At 46.0% G+C, this 22,216-nt stretch overlaps 1 protein-coding gene across 3 annotated transcripts in view; it reads right to left on the reverse strand.

Moving 5' to 3' along the window:
• Positions 1-5,635: 5,635 nt before the first annotated feature.
• Positions 5,636-22,216, reverse strand: part of PCMT1 (protein-L-isoaspartate (D-aspartate) O-methyltransferase) — a 43,197-nt gene continuing 26,616 nt past the window's right edge. The window contains exons 6-9 of one of the 3 annotated variants that reach the window (XM_056126028.1): positions 19,844-19,929; positions 12,613-12,782; positions 8,709-8,848; positions 5,636-6,448 (exon numbers count right to left, since the gene is read on the reverse strand). In XM_056126028.1, the coding sequence (XP_055982003.1) occupies positions 8,710-8,848; positions 12,613-12,782; positions 19,844-19,929 (395 nt within the window). In that variant the 3' untranslated portion in view covers positions 5,636-6,448; position 8,709. Of the gene's footprint in view, positions 6,449-8,708; positions 8,849-12,565; positions 12,783-19,843; positions 19,930-22,216 lie in introns of all 3 variants that reach the window. The other 2 variants (XM_056126029.1, XM_056126030.1) reach the window with 2 other exon arrangements.

Below are 22,216 nucleotides of genomic sequence, written 5' to 3' on the forward strand. Positions count from 1 at the left end.
TGAGTGGCAATCATGTTTGGTCTATAGTCTACTTTCAGCATGCTTCTCCCATCCTGGGAGGATCCTCCCAGCACCCTTTATTTGGTGCTCCCTTCTGGAGATATATTTCTAATTAGCTGTATCACTGTCATCCCGTTGTTCATTGATTTACTCGAGCGGGTGCCAGTAACATCTCCATCCGTCCCAGCCCTGAGATTTTAGCAGCCTCTCCTTACTCGTCTTTCCCAACGATTGGAAGCTCTTTCAGGGCCAGGGGAATGAGATCTGTTGTTGTTACTGGTTTTGGCATATCGAATATGCCAGGCTCTGCCGTTTCTAATTAGCTAAACAAAAAAATTCAGCATCTCAAGAGGAAAGGAAGCCTTAGACTAGCCATGTCGGTAAACCCTTCATGCGTTAGCAGCCACCCACTGACAACCCTGGTTTTCTGTGTAGTGCAGCCCCCTCCCCCATCTCGGCCCATGGCCCACCTATTCCACGCTTTAAGGTTCCTCTCTCCGCCCTTCACTGCCCCTTCAAAACTCACTGCTGGGGCCGGAGCAATAGCACAGTGGAGAGGGCATTTGCCTTGCACGCAGCCAAACTGGGTTCGATCCCTGGCATCCCATATGGTCCCCTGAGCACCGCCAGGAGTAACTCCTGAGTGCAGAGCCAGGAGTAACCCCTGAGCATTGCCAGGTGTGACCCAAAAAGCCAAAAACAAGACAAAACAAACAAACAAAAAAAAACCCTCACTGCTGAGAATAGATCCCATGAATTTATGCCATTAATGAGAGGTCACCCACGACGGGAATATTTAAATTCTACCCCTACGAACAGGTGGTCATTGAGGCCTCTGAGTTTCTTGCCAGTTCCCAACATCACGTCAGCTACTGGCTGGCTCATGATGCTGACTTCTGGGAGAAAAGATCATCCTCAGGCCTGAAAGTAGCTGGCTGACACACGGTCATGAAGTGACACAGGAAACCCAGAGGGCAGCAAAGGGCCTGGAAGAGCGAACAACAGAATCCCAGCTAAGGAACAAATAAGGAAAAAGGACTGGTTCCTCCCCCCTCCCCACCCCCTCACCCCCAGGATCTAACTGCTTGGCTTTTTCCAACAGTAGTTTGTGTTGGAAGAGAAAAATGTATTCTGGAGGAGAGGCAGACGACGGGAATGGGTTTCTGGCAAAGGCTTTTGTGAAAATGTCACATGTTTAACATCAGCAGGTCCTTTCAATCAATGGAATGAGCCCCTTGTCCTCATTTATCTCCTGCTACAAAATGTTACATGCAGCCCCAGAGGGACAGGACAGCAGGTAGGGAGCTTGCCTTCCATGTGGGTAACCAGGGTTTGATCCTTGGGTTTGGGGGACCCACCGGGAGTGATCCCTGAGCAAAGAGCCAGGAGAAAAAAGCCTTGAGCACTGTCAGGTGTGAGCCCCAACCTTCCCCTCACCGCCCAAAAAATATATGTGCAAAACAGCTAATGCCAGTCGTGTGTGTTGTAGGAATATTTGTGCAGCTTTGAACAAATTCATCTTGACAGAAAACTGGCATCTAATTTGATAGACTTCACTTCCCCCCCATCCCCCCCAGCTTTTTGGGTCACATCGGGAGATATGCTCCGGGGATCAGATGGGACGCTGGGGATGGAACCTGGGTCAGCCACGTGCGAGGCAAAAGCCCTACCCATTGTACTATTATCACTCTCTTCACTTTTAATCGGAACGATTTTATAGGTAAATTCTCATTCTTCTTTAGTGCCAAAATTACACATATTCTAGAAATTCTACTTAGAATATAGTGCAGTGTTCAGTAACACTGTATAACATTCCTGTTCAGAATGGCACATCTTTTAAAATACTTGTAAGGGCTGGAGCGATAGCACACTGAGTAGGGCATTTGCCTTGCATACAGCCGGCCCAGGTTCAATTCCCAGCATCCCATATGGTTCCCCGATCACTGCCAGGAGTAATTCCTGTGTGCAGGGCCAGGAGTAACCCCTGTGCATTGCCGGGTGTGACCCATAAAGAAAAAAAAAAATACTTGCAAGCAATTGAGAGCACTCTGTTTTCAGAGTGAGCTGGAGGAAGATGGTTCCTTTAAACAAAGGCTTGCTTTGAGGGCCAGATAGTACAACGGGTAGGGCGCTGGCCTTGCACACGGCCAATCTGGGTTTAATCCCTGGTACCTTATGTGGACCCCTGAGCAGTGCCATGCCAGAAATAATACCTGAGCACCGCCAGGCATGACCCCAAAACCAAACAAAAACCAAAAGCTTAGTTTGAGCTACAGATAGAATACACTCAACAATAGGAAGTTAGCGCTAGAAAAACAAAGAAATTGGTTATTTTTATTTCCTGAGAGTCATTTTGTAGACTGTCCAGAGAATTAAGCAAAGACTTAAATTTCTTAGAGAAATGACTGAAGTTAAGGGGTTTATACTCAATATGTGATGCCATGCGGTTTGTTTTAGAATTTAGTAAAGGATGTTGCCTATCACCATTCCCGATAATCTAAAAACAAATGAGACCTGCATTTTCCCACACGTCTTTTATACGTGAAATTAAACATGATTTAGTATTGCTGTGGTGTTCAAATACTTGAGAAAAGATGTTCCTTACTATGTGCACCATATTCCTTTAATAAAGTATTTTCTTCATAAGCCAGTTTATGGCTTTTTAATGTAAGTTGCTAATATTTATAGTTATTACCTGATTTAACAAGCCAACCCTGTTTTTAAAAGGGGATAATATAGAATCAGAGAATAAAGGTCTAAAAAGTATTTACGGACTGCTATAAAAAACTTGGGGGGAGGGAGGGGGTTCACACCCAGTAGTGCTCAGGGGTTTCTCCTGGCAGACTCAGGGGACCATATGGGATGTCAGGAATCGAACCCAGGTTGGACACATGCAAGGTAAATGCCCTAACCACTGTGCTATGGCTGCGGCCCCAGGATAGAACTTTTTTAATTCGGCATCTGGCCCAGGATATTGGCTGAAGGAGTTCTGTACCCAAGATTGTTTAAAAACATTTTGAAAGGGAAAGTTGGGAGTATTTACTTCTCTAATATATGTTTCACATCTTTTCCTTAAAAAGGGCATGCTGAAATCATTTCGAAAAGTCCTCCTTTAATCCTCAACAGAGCGACTCCTCCATCCTTCCACCAGCATTTTAATATTTCAAGTTGAATATTAAATGTTGTCTCCCACCAGTAAAGTAACTTTGTCCCATGGGATCTTTCTCCCACTGATGTCTCCAAATCTGTGATCGGGTTCTCCAGTTCCTTTCTGCATGTCCTAATGCCGTCCCATCACTGACAGCCATGTGTGTTGCTCTATCTCCTGTGAACCCAACACGGATGTGTATTTCTAGTCCCAGATCCTGAGGGATGAGTTAACTGGACTTTACCTGTACACGTGTGCCGCAGGCGTCCCAAACGCAGACCTTCACTTGCTCAACATCATGCTGCTAAGTACATAAGCACTTAACACTGTCATTCGGGCTCACGGTTAAATCACACTGTTCCCAACTATTTCATCATCTGTTTTACTCTTTGGTGGGATCATACCACTGTGTTCCTAGCAGAATTACTTCTCTTATTGGTATTCTTTTGCGTTAAAACTTAATGAGAAGTTTCTTTGGTTTGGTTTGGTTTTGGTTTTAGGGCCACACCCGACAGTACTGAGACTACGCCTGGCTCTGCACTCAGGAATCACTCCCGGTGGTGCTCAGGGCAACCCTCTGGGATGCTGGGAATCACACCCAAATTGGCCGTGTGCAAGGCAAGCGCCCTACCTGCTATACTCCTCTCTGGTTCCAAAACTTAATGGGAAGTTCTAATTAAAAGCTGCACACAGAGTCTTCACAAGAGGGAAAAACTTTATTTGCAGCCCGACAGTCAAAAATATTCTCATCTCTTTGTGTTGTGTGGCAGGGAAAGGTAGCAGGGATGGGTCATGCACAGGGCTTACTCAGGGATCACTCCTGGCAGTGCTCAGGGGACCATATGCCTTGTTGAGGACTGGCCACATACAATAAAAATTAATTCGTAGACTATCTATTCCCCAAGTCTTCGGTCTTTCTCTATACTCGTCCTGTTTCCCCAGATCTCTAACTTATTCAGTATTCCAGTATTCTACAAGTATGAGAAAGTATGTATCTCAAGTTAAAGCTATCTAAATGGCAAACAACGATAAATTTATTGGCTAATTATGAAAATACTGAGCATGAAAATAAAATTAGACACCCCAAAGCTGAATAACATTCAGGAACAGACTGGTTAAAAGAGAACCTTCTCAGGACCAGAGCCAGAGTACTGCAGGTAGGACACTTGCCTTGCACACATCAGAACCAGGCTGGATCCCTGGTACCCCATAATGTCCTGAGCCACTCCTTCAGGCTTGACCTGTAAACCGTCTGCTCTTCTTTATCCTACAACTTCACTGCTCAGTGGAGCCAAGATGCAGAAGGGCTGGTTTGTTTTCCTGAGAAAATCATCTTGTGGAGCCAGTGTGATAATTCTTGTCGGAGGCATGGTAAGGCACATGCCATCCATAGAACCGACAAGGCACTCATATGATCACACAGAGCCAGGAGTCAGTCCTGAGGACCGCTGGGTATGGCCCAAAAACAAAAGGAAAAAAGGAAAAAAGGAGGTAGACTTCCAAAGGGGCTCGAGTCACTCTTCTGAAAAAGGGGGCGGTCGGTTAAGTAAAGCCAAGACCTCTGCTCTACAACTTCGATTCCTTCAAGTCCTAGAATTCTTAGGCAAGAGCCTATTGTAAAATGTATAGCACGACAATAGTGCCACCAGACGCCTTCCAATAAAGTCACCTTTGGGCATTGTATTGATGAACCTAGTGACACGTGAGACAGGTTTTCATAAACTTCTTCTCGGCCCTGTTCTTTCCTGACATTTAACTCCCTGGTTCAACCAATGGGCACATACTGGACGCCTTCAAGAGGAAAGACGGGACGGGAGCTCAACAGGAAATGAGGACCAGGGTGAATGCCTCCATCCTCACAAACCTGGGGCCAGAGACGCTTAACAGGCTGGTGCATGTTCCCCCTTCAGGAGGCCGCGTGGGCCCCTGCACTGAACCAGGAGGAGCCCCCAAGCACAGGGGGTGACACCCCCCACCCACCAAGGAAGCAATCACATTTTACAACTACACAATATATTAGCGATGAATCAACTCATCAGACTAACTGTTGGAGTGTCACGGAGCTATGCCCAGGGGCGACTCCTGGCTCGGTGCTCAGGGGTCACTCCTGGTGGTTTGTGGAAAAATGCCGTGCTGGGACTGGACCCCAGGTCCTCGTACACAAACTGTGCGTGCCAGTCCCCTGAGCTATCTGTGGCCCCTGAGCGAGTATCTGACGTGCACTCAGGAGGCCCAGAGCCCGGGGTCCCTCTTGGCAATCCTGGACCAAACTGGCCAGCAGTTTGATGCAAAGCTCAGCTCCCACAACTGCCTGGCGCTGTTCAGGCCCCTCGAGGGATGTACCTGCATATGAGGGATCGTGTGGTCCCGGAGAATGGAGCCGGGACTGCCCCCATGGAAGGGAGCTCCTTCGGCCTGTATCATCTTCCTCCTCTCCGCCCTCGGCATTCTGTATGTGGTGGCCATTCTCCATTCAAACACCAAAAATGCCTCTTTATCTTTTAACTTTATTTGGCAAAGCAGCACTGCATAAACTGTTCAGGAACTAGGACACAGCTTACACAGCATGTTAAAAGTCATGTACAGAATCAGCAGCAAATTGGAGAACAGGAGCGGAAAAAAAAAATAATACTGAGCTACCGGTGTCTATAATTTTTAAACAGAGGAAGGGAAAACCGTGACAGTTCTGTCCCTTTGAACAGCAGAGTGTTTCAAGGGACATCACCTGTCATCTAAAGATTTAATATTTACAAACGCTTAGTTTGAGGGTAACAAAGAGGCTGATTGTATCTACAACATGCTAGTCTATCTAATACCACATCAAAAGCTTTAAAAAGAAAGCTCATCTCTATTTTCTTAGTAGCATCTAGAGACATCCACATCCAAGAAATCTGAACTTGTGAATAGTGGTGTTAGGGGGTGCACGAACGCAATCTGATTAAGTTCACGCCCGAACAATTAAGTGCCTAAGAAAAAGCCGCGCCTCAAAATCAATTCACAAGCCCGTGTCTCCATTTTTGCAGAACCCCTTCTCTGAACATTTGAAAGTAAAATGTGGGCGTGTTAAAGAATACACAAATCTAAATCTTTGCCTCTTTCTACCAAGGTGGCTTCCGTGCCTCTTTGAAGAATTGGAAACTCTACAAAACCACACATTTTCATGCTGAAAATAACAGTGTAACGAAAAGTCCAAAACAAGCTGTGATGCTGTTGGTTTTCGAAAAGCTCTGAGGACTGAGATGAACAATCCACTGTAATATTAGATACTGGTCAAGCTGATGTTGCTTTTACAGTTCGTCCCTGGGGGAGGGAAGAGAGAGAAATACATAAGCAGGAGTTAGAGAACTACAACACTTGGCTTTCTAACAGTTTTAGATCTCAAGATTCCTTCACTCAAAATAGGCTGATTCCCCAAGCACTGGGAAAAAAAAAAAAAAAGCAAACCTTCCCAAGTCAAAGCCAAAATGGAAACCAGCCGTTTCCTCTTTCACCTCGGTGCAGAGCTATGAAGCTGAAGGGCCTGAGTTCTTTACGGTTTCGTTGTGAAGAAAGCTCTCTTCCTTCATGGCTAAAGACTTTATAACCTCTCCAATCTAGGATCTTGTTAAACTGTGCATGGTAAAAATGACAACCTGAACATGTAGAACTGAAATCATTTATAGTCACATTTATAAAAATTGGACCAAAAAAAATAAAGCCCAAAACAACCTTCTCCCTTTTGCTCAGAGTGTGCTGAGCTTTTTGTGGAGAATACTGCATCATCTATGACTTCACAGGGGAGCTTTGTCAACTCCAAAATAAACCATCATGAGCACTGTGCCAGTGAAAGGAAGGAACAAAACTACAATCCAAAGGAAATGGTCGGTATATAAATTATACCTTAGTGATGCTGTTAAAAAATGGGGCTGGGAGTGGCCAGAGCAACGGAGCCATGGTTAAGGCACTGGCCTTGCTTTCAACCAACCCGAGTTCCATCTCCACACTCCATAGGACCCCCAGTCAGCACCGCCAGGAGCGATCTCTGAGCACCGAGCCGGATATGGCTGAGGGAGGAGAGTTGGCTAAAATAACAAAAACCAACCAAACAAAACAAAACCCTAAAATCTCTAGTGGTAATATTCTGAGTGACGAAAAAATTATATTCAACACTCAAGCTCTTTAAGGGTTTTAAAAAAAGTTTTGTGTGCAACTTAAATGAGTCAGGAAAAAATATTCTGTATATAGATGCTTAGATATCTTAAAAGAGAGTGAGGGGACTGGGAAGGGATTTCCAAGGGCTGAGTGCATGCGTCGCACACCAGAGACTCATTTTCAATTCCTGATATTGAGTGGTCCCTGTAGCACTACTAGGACTGACCCCCGAGCAGAGAGATCCTGAGCAATGCCAGGTGTGGAATCCCCACCGGAAAGAGGGAATGGGAAGGTCAATGTAGAAAAATGTTAACAACTGGTCACTCCAGTGGAAGAGGCTCAGAAACCTTGTGTACCATTTTTTGTAACTGGTTCGTAATAAGATCAAGTTATTTAAGAGACTGTTAAATAATTTTGCTGAATAGATATCTATTTGCAGGATAGATAAAGGAACTAAAATGTCCTGGTTAATTGTACATTAAGAGATTTGCCAGATGAGGGTGGAGCACACGGGTAGGGCATTTGCCTTGCACGTGGCCGACCCAGGTTCGATCCCCGGCATCCCATATGATCCCCCAGCACCGCCAGGAGTAATTCCTGAGTGAAGAGTGAGGAGTAACCCCCTGAGCATCACTGGGTATGACCCAAAAAGAAAAAAATATTTATATTTTCAGGATGAACTGCTTTTATCATACAAACTGAATTTTGTATGTGTAAAAAAAAGTTGTTAGATTTTTGGTTGTGGTTTGGGGGCCACACCTGGCTGTGCTCAAAGTTTTCTCCTGGCTCTGAGCTCAAAGATCACTTCTGGCATGGCTCAGGGGACCACATGGGGCACTGAGTTTCAAACTTGGGTTCGGTGGTATGCAAGGTAAGGACCTTACCTGCTGTACTAGATCTCCAAGAAAGTGTTTTTAAAATAACACTCCCGCACTGCCCATAGTACAATACTGTATTATCTGTTAAAGCATTAGCTTATTCCTCTTCAGTATATTTTTCCAAATAACAGGACTATAACTCTCAAAGAGTTTTGTTTTTGTTTTTGTGGTTCTAGAGATTAAATCCAGGCCTAACACATGCAAGGCAAATGCTCTGTCACTGAGCTACATCCCAGCCAGTCTTACAGAACAACTTCTATTTTAAATCATGAAAGCATTAAAATATTTCACCTGCAAAGGGTTTGCCTGCAAGTGTTCCGATCATAAATTCAATTCTCCTGTGCTTTTGAAAATCAACTGAAGATACAACTGGATTTTTATATATTAACCACATTCACCTGTTCCTAGGCATTACAGATATCGTAAGCAAAACTTAATGCCCCATCGACAGTATATATAAATATGTATAATATCCTCTCCATTAAAAAAAAGAAAAACTTTTTAAAGAAAAAATTAAGAACTCTCAATAAACTGGTGATAGGGGAACATACCTCAACATAATAAAGGCCATAAACAAGCCCCAGCTAACATCACACTCAACGGTGAAAAGCTGAAAGCTTTTCCTGTAAGAGCAGGAGCATCGGAGGGATACTCATATACGTCAGTTGTATTCAACATAGTACTTGAAGTCCTAGCCAAAATAATTAGGCAAGATAAAAAAAAGATGAAAGGCATCAAAATCGGAAAGGAAGGAATAAAACTCTTTTTTGCAGATAACATTATATATATATTTTAAAAAAAACCTCAAAAGACCAGCAAAAAACTTAGAACTAGCAAATTCAGTAAAGTTGTGAAATACAGTCAATACACAAAAACCTATTTTGTTTCTATACACTAATGATAAACTATTAGATAAAAACTTTAAGACCCATTTAGAATTTCATAAAAAATGCCTAAAAATAAATATGACCAAGGAGGAATAAGATCGGTATACCAGAAAACTTAAGCTACTGATAAAAGAAATTGAAGAAATTAACAACTTGAAAACTTTTATGTGATCACAGATCAGAACTAATATTGTTAAAATAGCCATATTACCCAAAGTAATTTACTAACTGAATGCAACCTTATCAAAATTCCAAAGGTGTTTTTAACAAAACTGGAGCAAACCAAAAATGTACATAGAACTGCAAAGGAACTTGGGAGAAAAAGAAAGCTAGAGGCATCACATACTTCCTGATAGCAAACTGCAGTGACCAGAATAGCAAGGTATTATCATAAAAACAAACGTGCAGGCCAATGGAACAGAACAGAGTACCCAGAAACTCACTCACATGCACATGCCGATCAATTAAGGAGCCAGGAAAATGTAATAGGGAAAGGGCGTTCAGTAAGTGACATTCAGAAAACTGGTCAATCATATACAAAAGAATGAATGAAACTTGGGCCCAGAGAGACAGCAGGTAGGGCCTTGCATATGGCCTACGCTGGCTGTCAGGAATAATGCTGTTAAAAACATAGACAGACAGACAGACAGACAGACACACAGACACACACACACACACACACACACACACACACACACACACACACTGTACCACACTTAAAAGGGAAAGAAGTTTATAAGCCAGGGAGATGGCTCAAAGGGCTGAAAGCATATATTTTGTATGTGGGACCTCCAGGTTTGAAAATCACTGACAGTATGGTCCCCAGAGCACTACTAGGGATGGCCAAGAGTTAAAGAAAAAAGAGAACAGGGGCCAGACAGACACGTCAAGTAAGACGCTTGTATACTGCTCACCCAGGTCCAATTCCCAGTACCCCATCAGATCCCTGATAATCGCCAAACGTGATCACTGAGTACAGAGCCAGGGGTAAGCCCTGAGCACAGTCAGGTATACCCCACTCTCCCTAACACCCCCCCCCCCAAAAAAAAGTATATGGTACACAGGGACAATCCAAAGATCCTCTGGATGGTGGGTGTTCTGTATGTGAGAGGCGTGGGTCCAATTCCTGGCACCACATGGTACCCTGAACCCTGAGAACTGGGCCGGACTCAAACCTTCACCCCACAACAGTAAGTTTACAGAGCTGAATACCAACACTCATCATGCAGAGTAAGCAAGTTTACTACCTGTGCATGAATAACCTTGTAACAGCCTAATACTCAAAATCGTATCACTTTCTAGTTAGTTATCTCCTATTGTCTTAAATTCTATGTAATTATACCTTTCTTATATCAATTTATGCAGATTATTTTATTCTATGTAACTTTACCTTTCTTTATATCAATTTATGCAGATTATTTACAATTAAAAATAGTCCTGAATTTCTAGCTTTTTTTGTTTGTTTGTTTTTTTGCTTTTCAGGTCACACCTGGCGATGCACAGGGGTCACTCCTGGCTCTTGCACTCAGTAATCACTCCTGGCAGTGCTCAGGGGACCACATGGGATGCTGGGAATCGAACTCGGGTCGGCCGCGTGCAAGGCAAATGCCCTACCCACTGTGCTATCTCTCCAGCCTCATCTAGCTAAGTTTTTTAAAATGTCAATTTATAACTAGAGACATTCACTAGAGTAATAACTGTACATATTATTTTAGTATATAAAAAGAAATAACAGGAAAACAACAATTGTCAGGATCAACTGGGCACCCTATGACCTACATTGTCAACTGAAGAAATGTCCAAGGGGCTGAGTGCTAGTATAGCAGGTAGGGCACTTGCCTTGCACTCGGTCAAACCGGGTTCGATTCCTGTCATCCCACACAGTCCCAAGTCCCAGCCAGAACACTCAATCCCTAAAGACAGAGCCAGGAGGAAACCCCGACCACAGCTGGGTATGATCCAAACATGCAAACAGTACTGAGGGGGTGCCTTGGATTGGACCCAGGGCCTCACATAGGCCAGGCAAGGGCTCTGCCATTCAACTACATCCACCGTCCTCAACTTTTTTCAAAGAAATGTGCTCCAGGTTTGATGTCAAAGAAAACAATTATAACCACATTAGAAAAATAAAAATGCAATGCCTAAGAAGATATACAAGAAACGAACAATCTGAATTTATTTAAAAGTAAAACTTTTTTGAACAAATAGTTAAATTCGCCCCCATTTTTACAAACATCCATCCTAAAGGTGTCTTTCCTCTTTCCAAAAAAAAAAAAAAACCCACACAACTGAGGTTGATTAAACTCACAAACACTATTTTACTTATAACAAAGTAATTTTTATATAAGTCAGTACCTTAGTCAAATAAATTCTAAAACAAGGACATAGTAAAGTCTATCTTATTTTCACATTTAATTCCAAGGAATCTTGGCTAATGTACTCATATTTATTGCTCTCACTCTTCCCTCTAGAGGGACTAGGCTGGGGCAGGGAGCATCGGAAGGGGGGAGATCTTGGCTTCCAACGAAACGTTCCAATATTACGCTGAAACATCATCAAAGAACAGGCGCGTTCACAGATGAGCCATGCTTTGCTGGGGACTGCTGCATGCTGGCCCTTGGGGGGTTTGTGAGACCTGGGCACTCAGCAGGGAGCTACGGAACCCTCTGCCTCCCCAAAAACTTAGCTAACGTACCTTAAAACTTAGGGGGGCCAGGGAGAGGCTCCAAACACTAGAGGACGTACTTAAAACATCAGGAACCAGGTCCATTCCCCGCATACGGGGGACCTCCGAGCACCATTAGGGGGTACAGCCCACTATGACCCCCCCCAAAAAAAAAACCTTGAAAAAAAAAAAACAGAATAGATGATTCCTTCTAAAACAACAGCTGGATGTCCAACAGGCTCGGGTTACACATCTCTGAACTGGACTGGGAGGAAGTGTCTTCGTGGGAATTCTGACACCTTCAAAACCTAGGTCCAGAGGATCTTTCCCTTTCTTGGGGCTGGAGAGAATGCACACAGGCAGGACACATGCCCAGCATGCAGCCAACCTGAGTCTGATCCCCAGCAAGGCCATACGGTCCCCTGAGCATCGCGGGCTGTGGCCCGAGAACAAAAAAAATAAATAAATAAAAAGAGTATCACTGTTCCCTCTCTTCCTTAACAGCCCAGTGGAGAATGAGGGTCAGGAAAGGGTCTTCCTTTCAGACCAAAGCCGTTGTTCCCAGGGCCATACAGCAGCTAGAAAACTGATTTTTTAACGACAGAAAGTGGCTCATATTACAATGTCCTTAAGGCAGCACTAAACTGGCCGAAACTACCTTAAACCAAGAACAAGTGTGCCAAGTCTCACTCCCCGTCCCCAAAGACACGAGTTAAACCAAAAGAAGGGCAGACCATGCAAACTTCTTCTGCATTTTTAATGTAGTCGGTTTCTGATGTTAAATGGAGTGGCGTGAAGGTGACAACCGAAAGCGCAGCTCTCGCAGTGCAATGCCTTAAAATCCACACCCTTTCACCTTGCGCGTGTGGAGGAAGAAAGAGCAGAAGGTAAAATCACTTCCACCTGGACCACTGCTTCTCTTTGTCTGTTAAAGGCACGTATATCACTCCCATCAGCGGTTTCATTTTGACGCTGCCATCTTGGAACTTGTCATACTGCTCCAACATTTGGTTGCCACCTGCCGGGCCCACGGGCAGTATCAATCTTCCACCAGGCTTTAATTGGTCTATCAGCTAAAAGAGAAAAGAGAAATACATGCACATCGAAGTAGCAGGTTTCATGTCAAGAGTTATTTCCATCACGCGAAACAACTTCCAAGTGCCCACGGGCAGAAGCAGAAGTGTATTTAGTGCAAGCGTACTTTGTTGAACGTACCACTTCATTACCCACCCGTCACTTCCCTATCAATGTCCCCGATTAACCGTGAGGGTCAGCGTCCTATCTGTCCGTCACTGGGCGCCTAGCATCTGATGGAGAACCTGGCCTGTCGGCAGGGCGCGCTGATCGCCTTGCACAGAGCTATCCCCCGGGAGAAGCCAAAAGCAAAGCAGAAAATTCCTGCCTGCCCACGCCTTTATTTCAAGCTCCGGGGGTGTAAGAGGAAGAGGAGGCAGAGGAAAGTGCAGAAAGACAGCAAAGCAGCCTGACCCTACCAGGGCAGGAGCTGGGAACTCACTGAGTCCAAGAGAGGTGGCCCTGGGCTGTGACTGGATTTAGCATTCCAGCACCAGGGCCAAGGAAGGAGACTCACGTCCCTGTCGACAACATGGTTAAACTATCTTCTGACCTGAACGAAGCCTTCCAGCTCACCGTGATCTGGGTAGTCAGTAAGTCTAATTTTTCCCATTTTCGTTTTTATCAAAGTAGCGCTTCTAATTATTCTGAGCTCTTTTTTTCCTAGAAGTCAAGGTTTATAGTGAAAAACAGTCTTCCGCCACCCCTATCTTGCTCCCTGAGTCCAGTCTTCTGTTTTTTTAAAGGTCGCACCCGGGGGGCTTGGGGGCTTATGTTCGGAGGGACGTGCAGTACCGGAGACCCCCTCAGCCGGAGCACGCCCTCACACACCAACTCTCTAGGACTCAAACGCAATCGCTGGCCGTCACGTTCACTGCCTCTTCCTACCCTCCACTGCCGCTGTCACACGTGGGACTGCACATCTGACTTTGATGCTCACACTCTTGGTTGCATGACACCAGGGACCACCCCCTGTTGGGGTTCAGGGTCTCCGTGGCTGTGCCACTGGACACAGCACCTCCCCGCTGCGGGCTCACCCCTGCGAGGCAGCCTCTAGGTCACCCAACCCCGTCTGCGATTTTTCATTCTATTTCTAAAACATGTCTGTTATTTTTTAATTTAATCAACATCGAACATGGAATGAGTTTTAGATATACATGATTATTTGATACAACGTTATTAAAACAAAAACCAAACACCTGTCATCAGGGCTGAGTTGGCATCCGTACTTTACCAACACAATTATTTAGGGGATTTTTATGATCTAATCTGTTACCATGCCCTCCAGTTCACTTTAAGTAAAACAGCTTCATGTAGAGAAACGTAAGGAGAGTCCAGGAAAGAGGAGAGTCGCAGGTCATGCTACGGGCAGAGACTAGGGGCCACTTTCTGCTCTGTCATTCCCAATTCTATGCTAGCTGCCCTGCCTGCTGTCCTCTGTGTGTTCTGCCCCTCCCCTAAGGCAGTCATGCTTGATTAAAACCGCTTGCTGTGAGTCTGTGTCTGTGTGGCTTGAACCAGGTTCTATGATTGTTGCGCTTTCCTGGAGGGGAGCAGAGGGGACCGGCACCCTACTGGCAGGGCGTGGGCACTGTGTGCTCTGCCCGCAGGAGAACCCACCTTCCCCGTGCAGAGCACATGTGCTGGCCCTTGGAGTAACTCCTCTGCCCAATTTTCTTAAAATTATTAAAAATCCAGGGGCTGCAGCGATAGCACAGCGGATACGGCATTTGCCTTGCACATGGCCGACCCAGGTTCAATTCCCAGCATCCCATATGGTCCCCTGAGCACCGCCAGGAGTAACTCCTGAGTGCAGAGCCAGGAGTAACCCCTGTGCATCACCAGGTGTGACCCAAAAAGCAAAAAAAAAAAAAAAAAAAACCAGTAATTTTTTCCCCTGCAGTTACAAGCTGAGACCTCTCTTCTTCCTTTTTAAATTCACTTAAGCTCCTTTGTAACTGCCCGTATCTTCACACCCTTCAACAACTTCCATGAAATTCTCCACAGTCGGACCCCTGGGACGTGTGCAGGCGCGGGAGGGAGACAGAGTCCCTGGCAATGCTGCCCCTGCGCCGAACCCAGCCCCTCCTGACTCTCCTCTGCAGGAAGACTGGGCGCTTGCGGCCGCTCCTGCCCAAGGCCACTCTGACTTCCCCCTTTTCCGGTGACCCCTACTGTCTCGCTCCCTGCTCTAAAAGGAGATACTCCAGAAGCATTCTGTAAAAGGATGCATGGAATATTTTAAAGGAGAAGGACTAAGATTTGCTGTCCCCAAATTTAATAAGCTCTACCTATTAAGCAACATGTAAGGGGACAGAACTCAGAGTTGGAAAGCAGACAGCGTGCCCCTCTAGAATTGCTGCTACTCTGGAGATGGAATGCCATTCTAATTACCGACTCTCTTTGGTTTTGTGCCACACCTGGAGATTCTCAGGGGTTACTCCTGGCTCTGCACTCAGGAATTACTCCTGGTGTGCTTGGGGGACCATATGGGATGCTGGGGATCGAACCTGGGTCAGCAGCATGCAAAGCAAACACACTGCCCACCGTACTCGCGCTCCAGCCCGATTACTAATTCTTAATATATATGTCTTGTTATTCTGGGAGCTTTATATATATATACACATACACACACATATATACATACAGATATATATGCACACACATATATATGCAGATATATATATGTGTATATATATGTTTTGCTTTTCTGGAAGCTTTTTTTTGTTTTGTTTTGTTTTTGGGACACAGCCTGGCTGTGCTCAGAGCTTACTCCTGGCTCTATGCTCATGGATCACTCCTAGCTATGCCCAGGAGACCATATGGGATGCCAGGGATTGAATCCAGTCTGGCAGCATGCAAGGCAAACTTTGCACCCTACTTACTCTACTATCTCCCCGGCCCTTGTTTACTAATTCTTAATATACGATAGGCTTTTTGTTTTACTGAAAGCTTTTCTCTTTCAGTTTGTTTTCTGGGGCAAACCCAGATGTTCTCGGGGTTTACTCCTGGCTCGATGCTCAGGGATCACTCCTGGCTGTGCTCAGGGACCGTATGGGATGCCAGGGATCAAACCCAGGTTAGCTGTGTACAAGGGAAATACTCTACCTGCTTTACTATTGCTCTGGCCCTCTAGAAGGTTTTGGAATCTTTTCTTAACCCCTGGTATTTGAAGAGTTCATAGTGATATCATTTTTCTGTTGTTTTTTTTCTTCTTCTTTGCAATTATAAAGGACCTTCAGCAGATCTGCTTAAACTACAGAATCATGTCCTGTAATCCAGGGAAATTTTCTGACTTGAGCTTCAGACTAATCACTATTCCTTTAAAATTTCAAGAAGCAGCTCCTCTGCAGATCCATGATTCTGTTCCCAAGATCCCGATGCATCCCATTCCTCAGCCTCTGCAAAGTACTACACAGCAAACACCTTCCACACTGTTCTGCCCCGCTTGTATTCTCATTGGTTCTGCTTCCTCCACTCTCCGGAGGCCGCCATTACTCCATCCACTTTATTTCCCATGTGGCAGAGTTCAGAACTGTAGGTAAAGTAAAAATACTGCAAAAAAGGCTGGGGATGCAGCTCATGGAAAAACATGTGCCTGTCATGTATGATGCCCTGGGTTCATCTCCTGACCAACACACACACACACACACACACACACACACACACACACACCACATACACCCCTCCGAGATAATGGAAAATGGAGTCTGCTTCTCGTAATTTTCTGAGTTTTGCTTTTTGGGGTCACACCCTGCAGTACTCAGGGGAGCCTTTGGTGCCAGGCAACAAACCTAGACCTTCTGCATGCGAAGTATGTGCTTCGGCCCCTTCTGAGTTATCTCCTGACTCTTCCCTTGCTTTCTGAGTTCCTTTAGGGGTGGTATACAAGAAAACAAAGGCAGCCATAGTCTGCAATTTTAAAACTGGATCGCTCCTTCCAGCATGATTAAACTGAATCAAACCTGTACAGAGCCCCCAAATGGCTCTGCACCTCCTAAGCTCAGGCCACGCCCTTCACGATGACTTCGAGCCTTCCCTTAATTCCAGCCCTCCAGTCAGGGACACAGCTTGAAGGTGGAGCAGCTGCTTGCTTGCAGAGCTCCCAGATAAAGCCTGGGCACTGCGCAGTCCCCAAGGACCAATGAGGAGTGACCCTCAAACCACCAAGCTGGCAGGAGGCCAAGCACTGTCAGGTGGGGTCACCAAAAGAAAAAGAAAAAAAAAAGAAAAGGAAAACAAGGCTGGAGACATAGTGCAGGGGAAAGGGCATTTGCCTTGTCTGCAGCCAACCCTCATTCAATTCCCAGCACCGCATACGGTCCCCTGAGCACTGTTATCAGAGCCAAGAATAAATTCTGGGCACCATCAGGTGGGGCCAAAACTCCAGACCGACCCCCCCCCACCAAATTATTTTTTCAGATTTTTTAGGCTGCATGATTTTAAATAATAATAACACAAAACATATAAATCAAAAGAGGGTGGAAGCAAAGTTTAGTGCAGTGGGGAAGGTCCTTGCTCTGCACACAGTTGACCCAGGTTCAATTCCTGGCAATGCAAGCTCCGAAGCCCACCAGGGGTGAATCCTGAGCAGAGAGACAGGAATAAGCCCTGACCATAGCTGGGCATCGCCCCGAAACCAAAGAAAACAAGAACAAACCAAAAAAATTAATTAAAAGGCCAGCGAGACAGTACAGGGGGCTTAAGGCACTTGCCTTGCAGTCCACTGCCAGGACCACAGATGGTCCCTGAATACCACCAGGCGTGACCCCAAGCACACAGGCAGAAGCCCTGTGCATTCCCAGGGGTCCCTCTCTCACACACCCGCCTCCCCGAAAAAAATTAAACGTAAACTACGGGACCAAGGACGTAGCTCAAGGGCAGAGCCTTGTGTGTGTGATGCCCTGGGTTCACTAAACCATTCACTCGTGACTGTACATAGACCTTTCTACGTCGTGTTAATGCTGCAGGTAGGGGATGGAGAAATAGTACGGAGAGGGGAGGGCACTTGCCCAGCACACAGCCGACCTGGGTTTGACACCTGATATGGTCCCCTGAGCCAGGAGCTAATTTCTGAATGAAGAGCCAGGAGTGACCCCTGAGCAGTGCCGGGTGCTGCACACCACCGCCCCCCTTAAAAAAAAAAAGAAGAGAAAGAAAAATCCCTTAAAATGTGTTGAGGTGGGAGCTGGACCGTAGAACCACACGTAGGACATTTGCTTTGCACGTGGCCAACCTGGGTTCAATCCCCGGCACCTCATAGGGTCCCCTGAGCACCAACAGGAGTAATTCCTGAGTGCAGAGCCAGGAGTAATCCCTGAGCATTGCTGGGTGTGACCCAAAAAGCAAAAAACAACTGAAAATGTGTTAAGGAGGGTAAGCAGGAAAAAAAATGGAACGAAACCAGACGGAGCAACACAGTGATTTCGACGATGTCCGCCGCAGGAGAGTGCTGGCCTTGCATGTGTGAGCCCGAAGTCCAACCCCAGGCAACACCAAAAAAGAACAAATGCCGCCTGGCAAGCCTGTGGTCACCAGTTCCGATCCCCAGAGCCAGGAGGGAGCTAGGCAGGCAGGAGGGCTGGGTCTGAGCACCTCGGGGACCCCTGAGTACAGAGAAGCTGGAGCCCTGCCAGGCGTGACCCTGAAAGACAAGGAGACAACACCACGAATCCCCAGGGCCCAGGTACGCAGAGCAAGTGAGTGAGCACTACCCCGTAGTACCACAACCACAATTGCGTGACTCAACTAAGAGGTTGAGCCCCGGGGAATACGTGCATCATCCTCCCCCCTCAAGGGCTCCAGCCACAGTAAGGGCAACCCTCTGTGGCCCCCACAAGTGCCGCAGGCAGGCGCCCTCTGCTCATTGGAGGCACACCCACAAAGGGAGCGAGGAGAGGCAGGAAGGAAACAAGGACAAACCAACGTGTGTACAAAGTCTGTGGCTCAGTCCTTGAACCAGTAATAGGGCCAGAGGGCAGGAGAGACAGGACAGTCAGCACAGGGCCTTGGCCTTGCTCACGGCCGACGCTGGTTTGATGCCCGGTACCCCATCAGGGCCCCCCCACCCCGCCCGGAGCCAAGCCAGGAGTGACCCCTGAGCACCACTGGACAGGTAGCTCAAAAACAAAGCCCAAAAAATTTAACTGAAATATTTTTTTAAAAATTTTAAAAAAACCTAAAATAGGGTCAAAAGAGTAAGTGATTTTCCTTCCCTAAATTGTTTGGGCAATAAGCAGACCAACGACCCGACTTTCAGAGTCATCATGACGGATCTGAACCTATCAAAAAAGAAATCTTTGCAGGCTGGCAAGTGGATGAAAAGGACAGAAGAGACAGTGTCACTTTCAGCCCCTCGCCACCACCGAGAACTCTGACAAACACGGGCACAGGAAGCTAAGGTTTCGGTCAGCCACGGATTATACAGGACTGACGCAAACACCAGTGTCTTCCTGATGTGGAAACCTCGTGCGGCACTCGGACCTTTCCCTTACTGTGCATATATGATGCTGAGCCGCCCTCCCCTGGCCCTGCAGAGACCCTCCACCAGGCCGCCCGAGTTCCATTCCTGCCGGCCTTCCCGTGGATGCGAGCTCCTCTCGCTCCCTTGAAAGCCGCTGGTGTTTTTCCAGTTCATATAAGTCAAAGGCTTCATGTCGTTAATTTCCCGACCTCCCCACCACAGGGAGCTCCAAGAGCTTAAGCTCTGTGAGGGTGGGCCGCAGCAGACACTCCCAGTTTCCTCCCACTCGCCCTCACCAGTCCAGAATTGAAGGAAATCCCAAGGTTGGGGAATTTCAAAGGCATTTTCCTAAATTCTAGTGCTACTTCTTCACGGGGCCAAATGGCACTTTAAATCACACAATCCTGGGGTGAGGGCTTAGGACTGGACTTCACGTGAATTATGTGGACGATAGGTATATAAAAATGACTACTCACGGAAACACGTGGTGGAAAAGTCTAACTACAGCGTGAACAATACCTCAAAGTCAACGTCTGTAACAGATCTTTCGGTCTCAGTCGAACAAAGCACACAAACACAGAGAAGAACCCGACTCACTGCCTGGGGCACAACCGGGGCTGCAGCTCCTACATGAATAGCATCATAAGGGGCTTCTTCGGCATATCCCAGTCTTCCATCCCCCACTGAAAGAAAAACCAATATGCTTTAAAACACTGTGCAGAAAAGAACCACCGTACAGAAGGCATAAAGGGAGGAGAGCATAGGGTTGTTTTTTGTTTTAATAAGTAATACTGGAACAGCTAGACATTTATATAACACCACTACCTCATGCATGCACAAAAATTCCAGACAGAAAATTCAAGCAGTAGAGGTCGGGAGCTGGCTCAAGGGGCTGGGTACCGGGATCACCCCCAGCACCACAGGGTTGCCCAACGGGCATCAGGGGCAGCTCCCAAGCACCACAGCACAAACAGCCCAACTACCACTGGGTGTGGATGTCCCAACACCCGCCCCCCCCCACAAAAAAAAGTCCACAAGGAAAATCAAAAATAGAAATGTGAAGACATGTAAATCTTCTAAGAAATAATATAGGCACATATGTTCATAATTCTGGAGGCAACAAAGATCATGCAGGGTTAAGACATTTGCCTAGCACACGGCTGCAACTGTGAGACTGGCTGGAATCCTGGCACCACATACGGTCACCTGAGCACCATCAGGCGTGGCCCCTGAGCACAGAGCAAAGAGTGGCCCCTGCACATCATCGTGTGTGGCCCAAAAGCAGAAACCACAACAATAAAAGGGGGAACGTCTAACTGCATTAAGATGAAGGACTTCTATTTTTAAAAAAAGTACCAATGTGTGAACCAAAGGTCATGCCCCGGAGTTGGAACAGAGATTTCTAATACACAGAGACAAAAATATTTCGATGTCCTGTAAGTCAACTCAGTATCTGAACAAGCATTTCACCAAAGATAAAATGCAAACGGCAAACACAGGAAATAGTTTTCAACCTAAATACAAAAATACAAAATTTAAACCACAAAGAGATATACTGCTCACTAGGCAGTCCAAAGGAAAAATCTAATGCAAGGGTTCAGGTGAGAGAGTGAGAGGACAGGGGACCACAGCAATTGGATAGCAGGTAGAAAGCTTGCCTTGCATGCTCCATCTGCAGGAAATTGCATGAGGATTGACCCCATTCAATCCCCGCCATTCCATATGTTCCCCCGAGCACTGCCAGGAGTGAACCCCGAGTGAAGAGCCAGGAAGAACCCCTGAGCATCTCTGAGTGTGGCGCAAAAGAAACAGAAAACGAAATTTTTTAAAAAAAGGACACCAGGAAGGCCCTTGCCTTGGGCACTGACTGGTCTTGCAAGTGGCCGACACAGTTCAAATCCCGGCGTCCCCTATGGTCCCCAGAGCCCTGCCAGGAATGATTTCTGAGTGCATAGCCAGGAGTGAGCCATTAGCATCGCTGGGTACAGCCCCCAAAATAAAACAAAAGAAAGAAAGAAAAAAGAGAAAGGGAGATAGTTCAGGGGTTAAGGCTCTTGCCTTGCAAGTAGCCAACCCAGGTTCAACCTCCAGCCTCTCAAAGAGCGACCTCTGAGCACAGAGCCACGAGCAGCCTCCACTCACCCACTCACCACCAGGTGTGGCCCAAACAACCAACCCCCCAAAACTGGAACCCTGGCACACTGCTAATGGGAATACAAATTTGGTTCAGTCACTTTATAAAGGATTTGCTACTCCTATAGTCATCACACTATAAACCTGATTTCAGGTTGGATGTGCTTACAGAAAGGAGGGCTTCAGTGACAGTTACTTATGTTCCTGGATGTGTGTGTGTGTGTGTGTATCTGCTCACAGAAGCACTGTATCCCCAAATTAGAAACAAGTATTCATCTCTAGAATTAATAATTATGCTAATGCTCTTACTATGAAACATTATACAGTAATAAAAATAAACTGTGTGGGCCCGTCAATAGTATAGCAGGTAGGGCTTTAGCCTTGCACAGGCCAACCCAGGTTCAACAACCAGGACCCCTGAGTCCCACCAGGACTGACCCTTGATCAGTGCCAGGAGTATGCCCTGAGTACCACCAGGTATGACCCAGAAACAAAACAAAAATTAAAAAAAAAAAATTTTTTTAAATAAACTGCAGGTCTTACATCCTTCTGGAATTACCGAGTTTTCAGTCTGGGGTAAATAATCTCCCTCCTTTTATTTTATGAGTGACTCTGATTCTCTCTGACTCTCTCTCTTTCTACCCACCCACACCCCTTATATTTCCAAAATAAAACCATTTATTTAAAAAATAAACACTTAAAAATAAAAACAATTTATGGTTTCATTTGTGCAAAGCTCAAAATCAAATGCCAATGAGGGAAGTGTGATTGTTTGTAACAATGATGATACTCATGGCAGGAGATGCAGCTCAGGGCTACAGTATAAACCTCAGATGG

Source organism: Sorex fumeus, unplaced genomic scaffold, assembly GCF_029834395.1.
Source record: "Sorex fumeus unplaced genomic scaffold, SorFum_2.1 ptg000061l, whole genome shotgun sequence".
NCBI lineage: Eukaryota > Metazoa > Chordata > Mammalia > Eulipotyphla > Soricidae > Sorex > Sorex fumeus.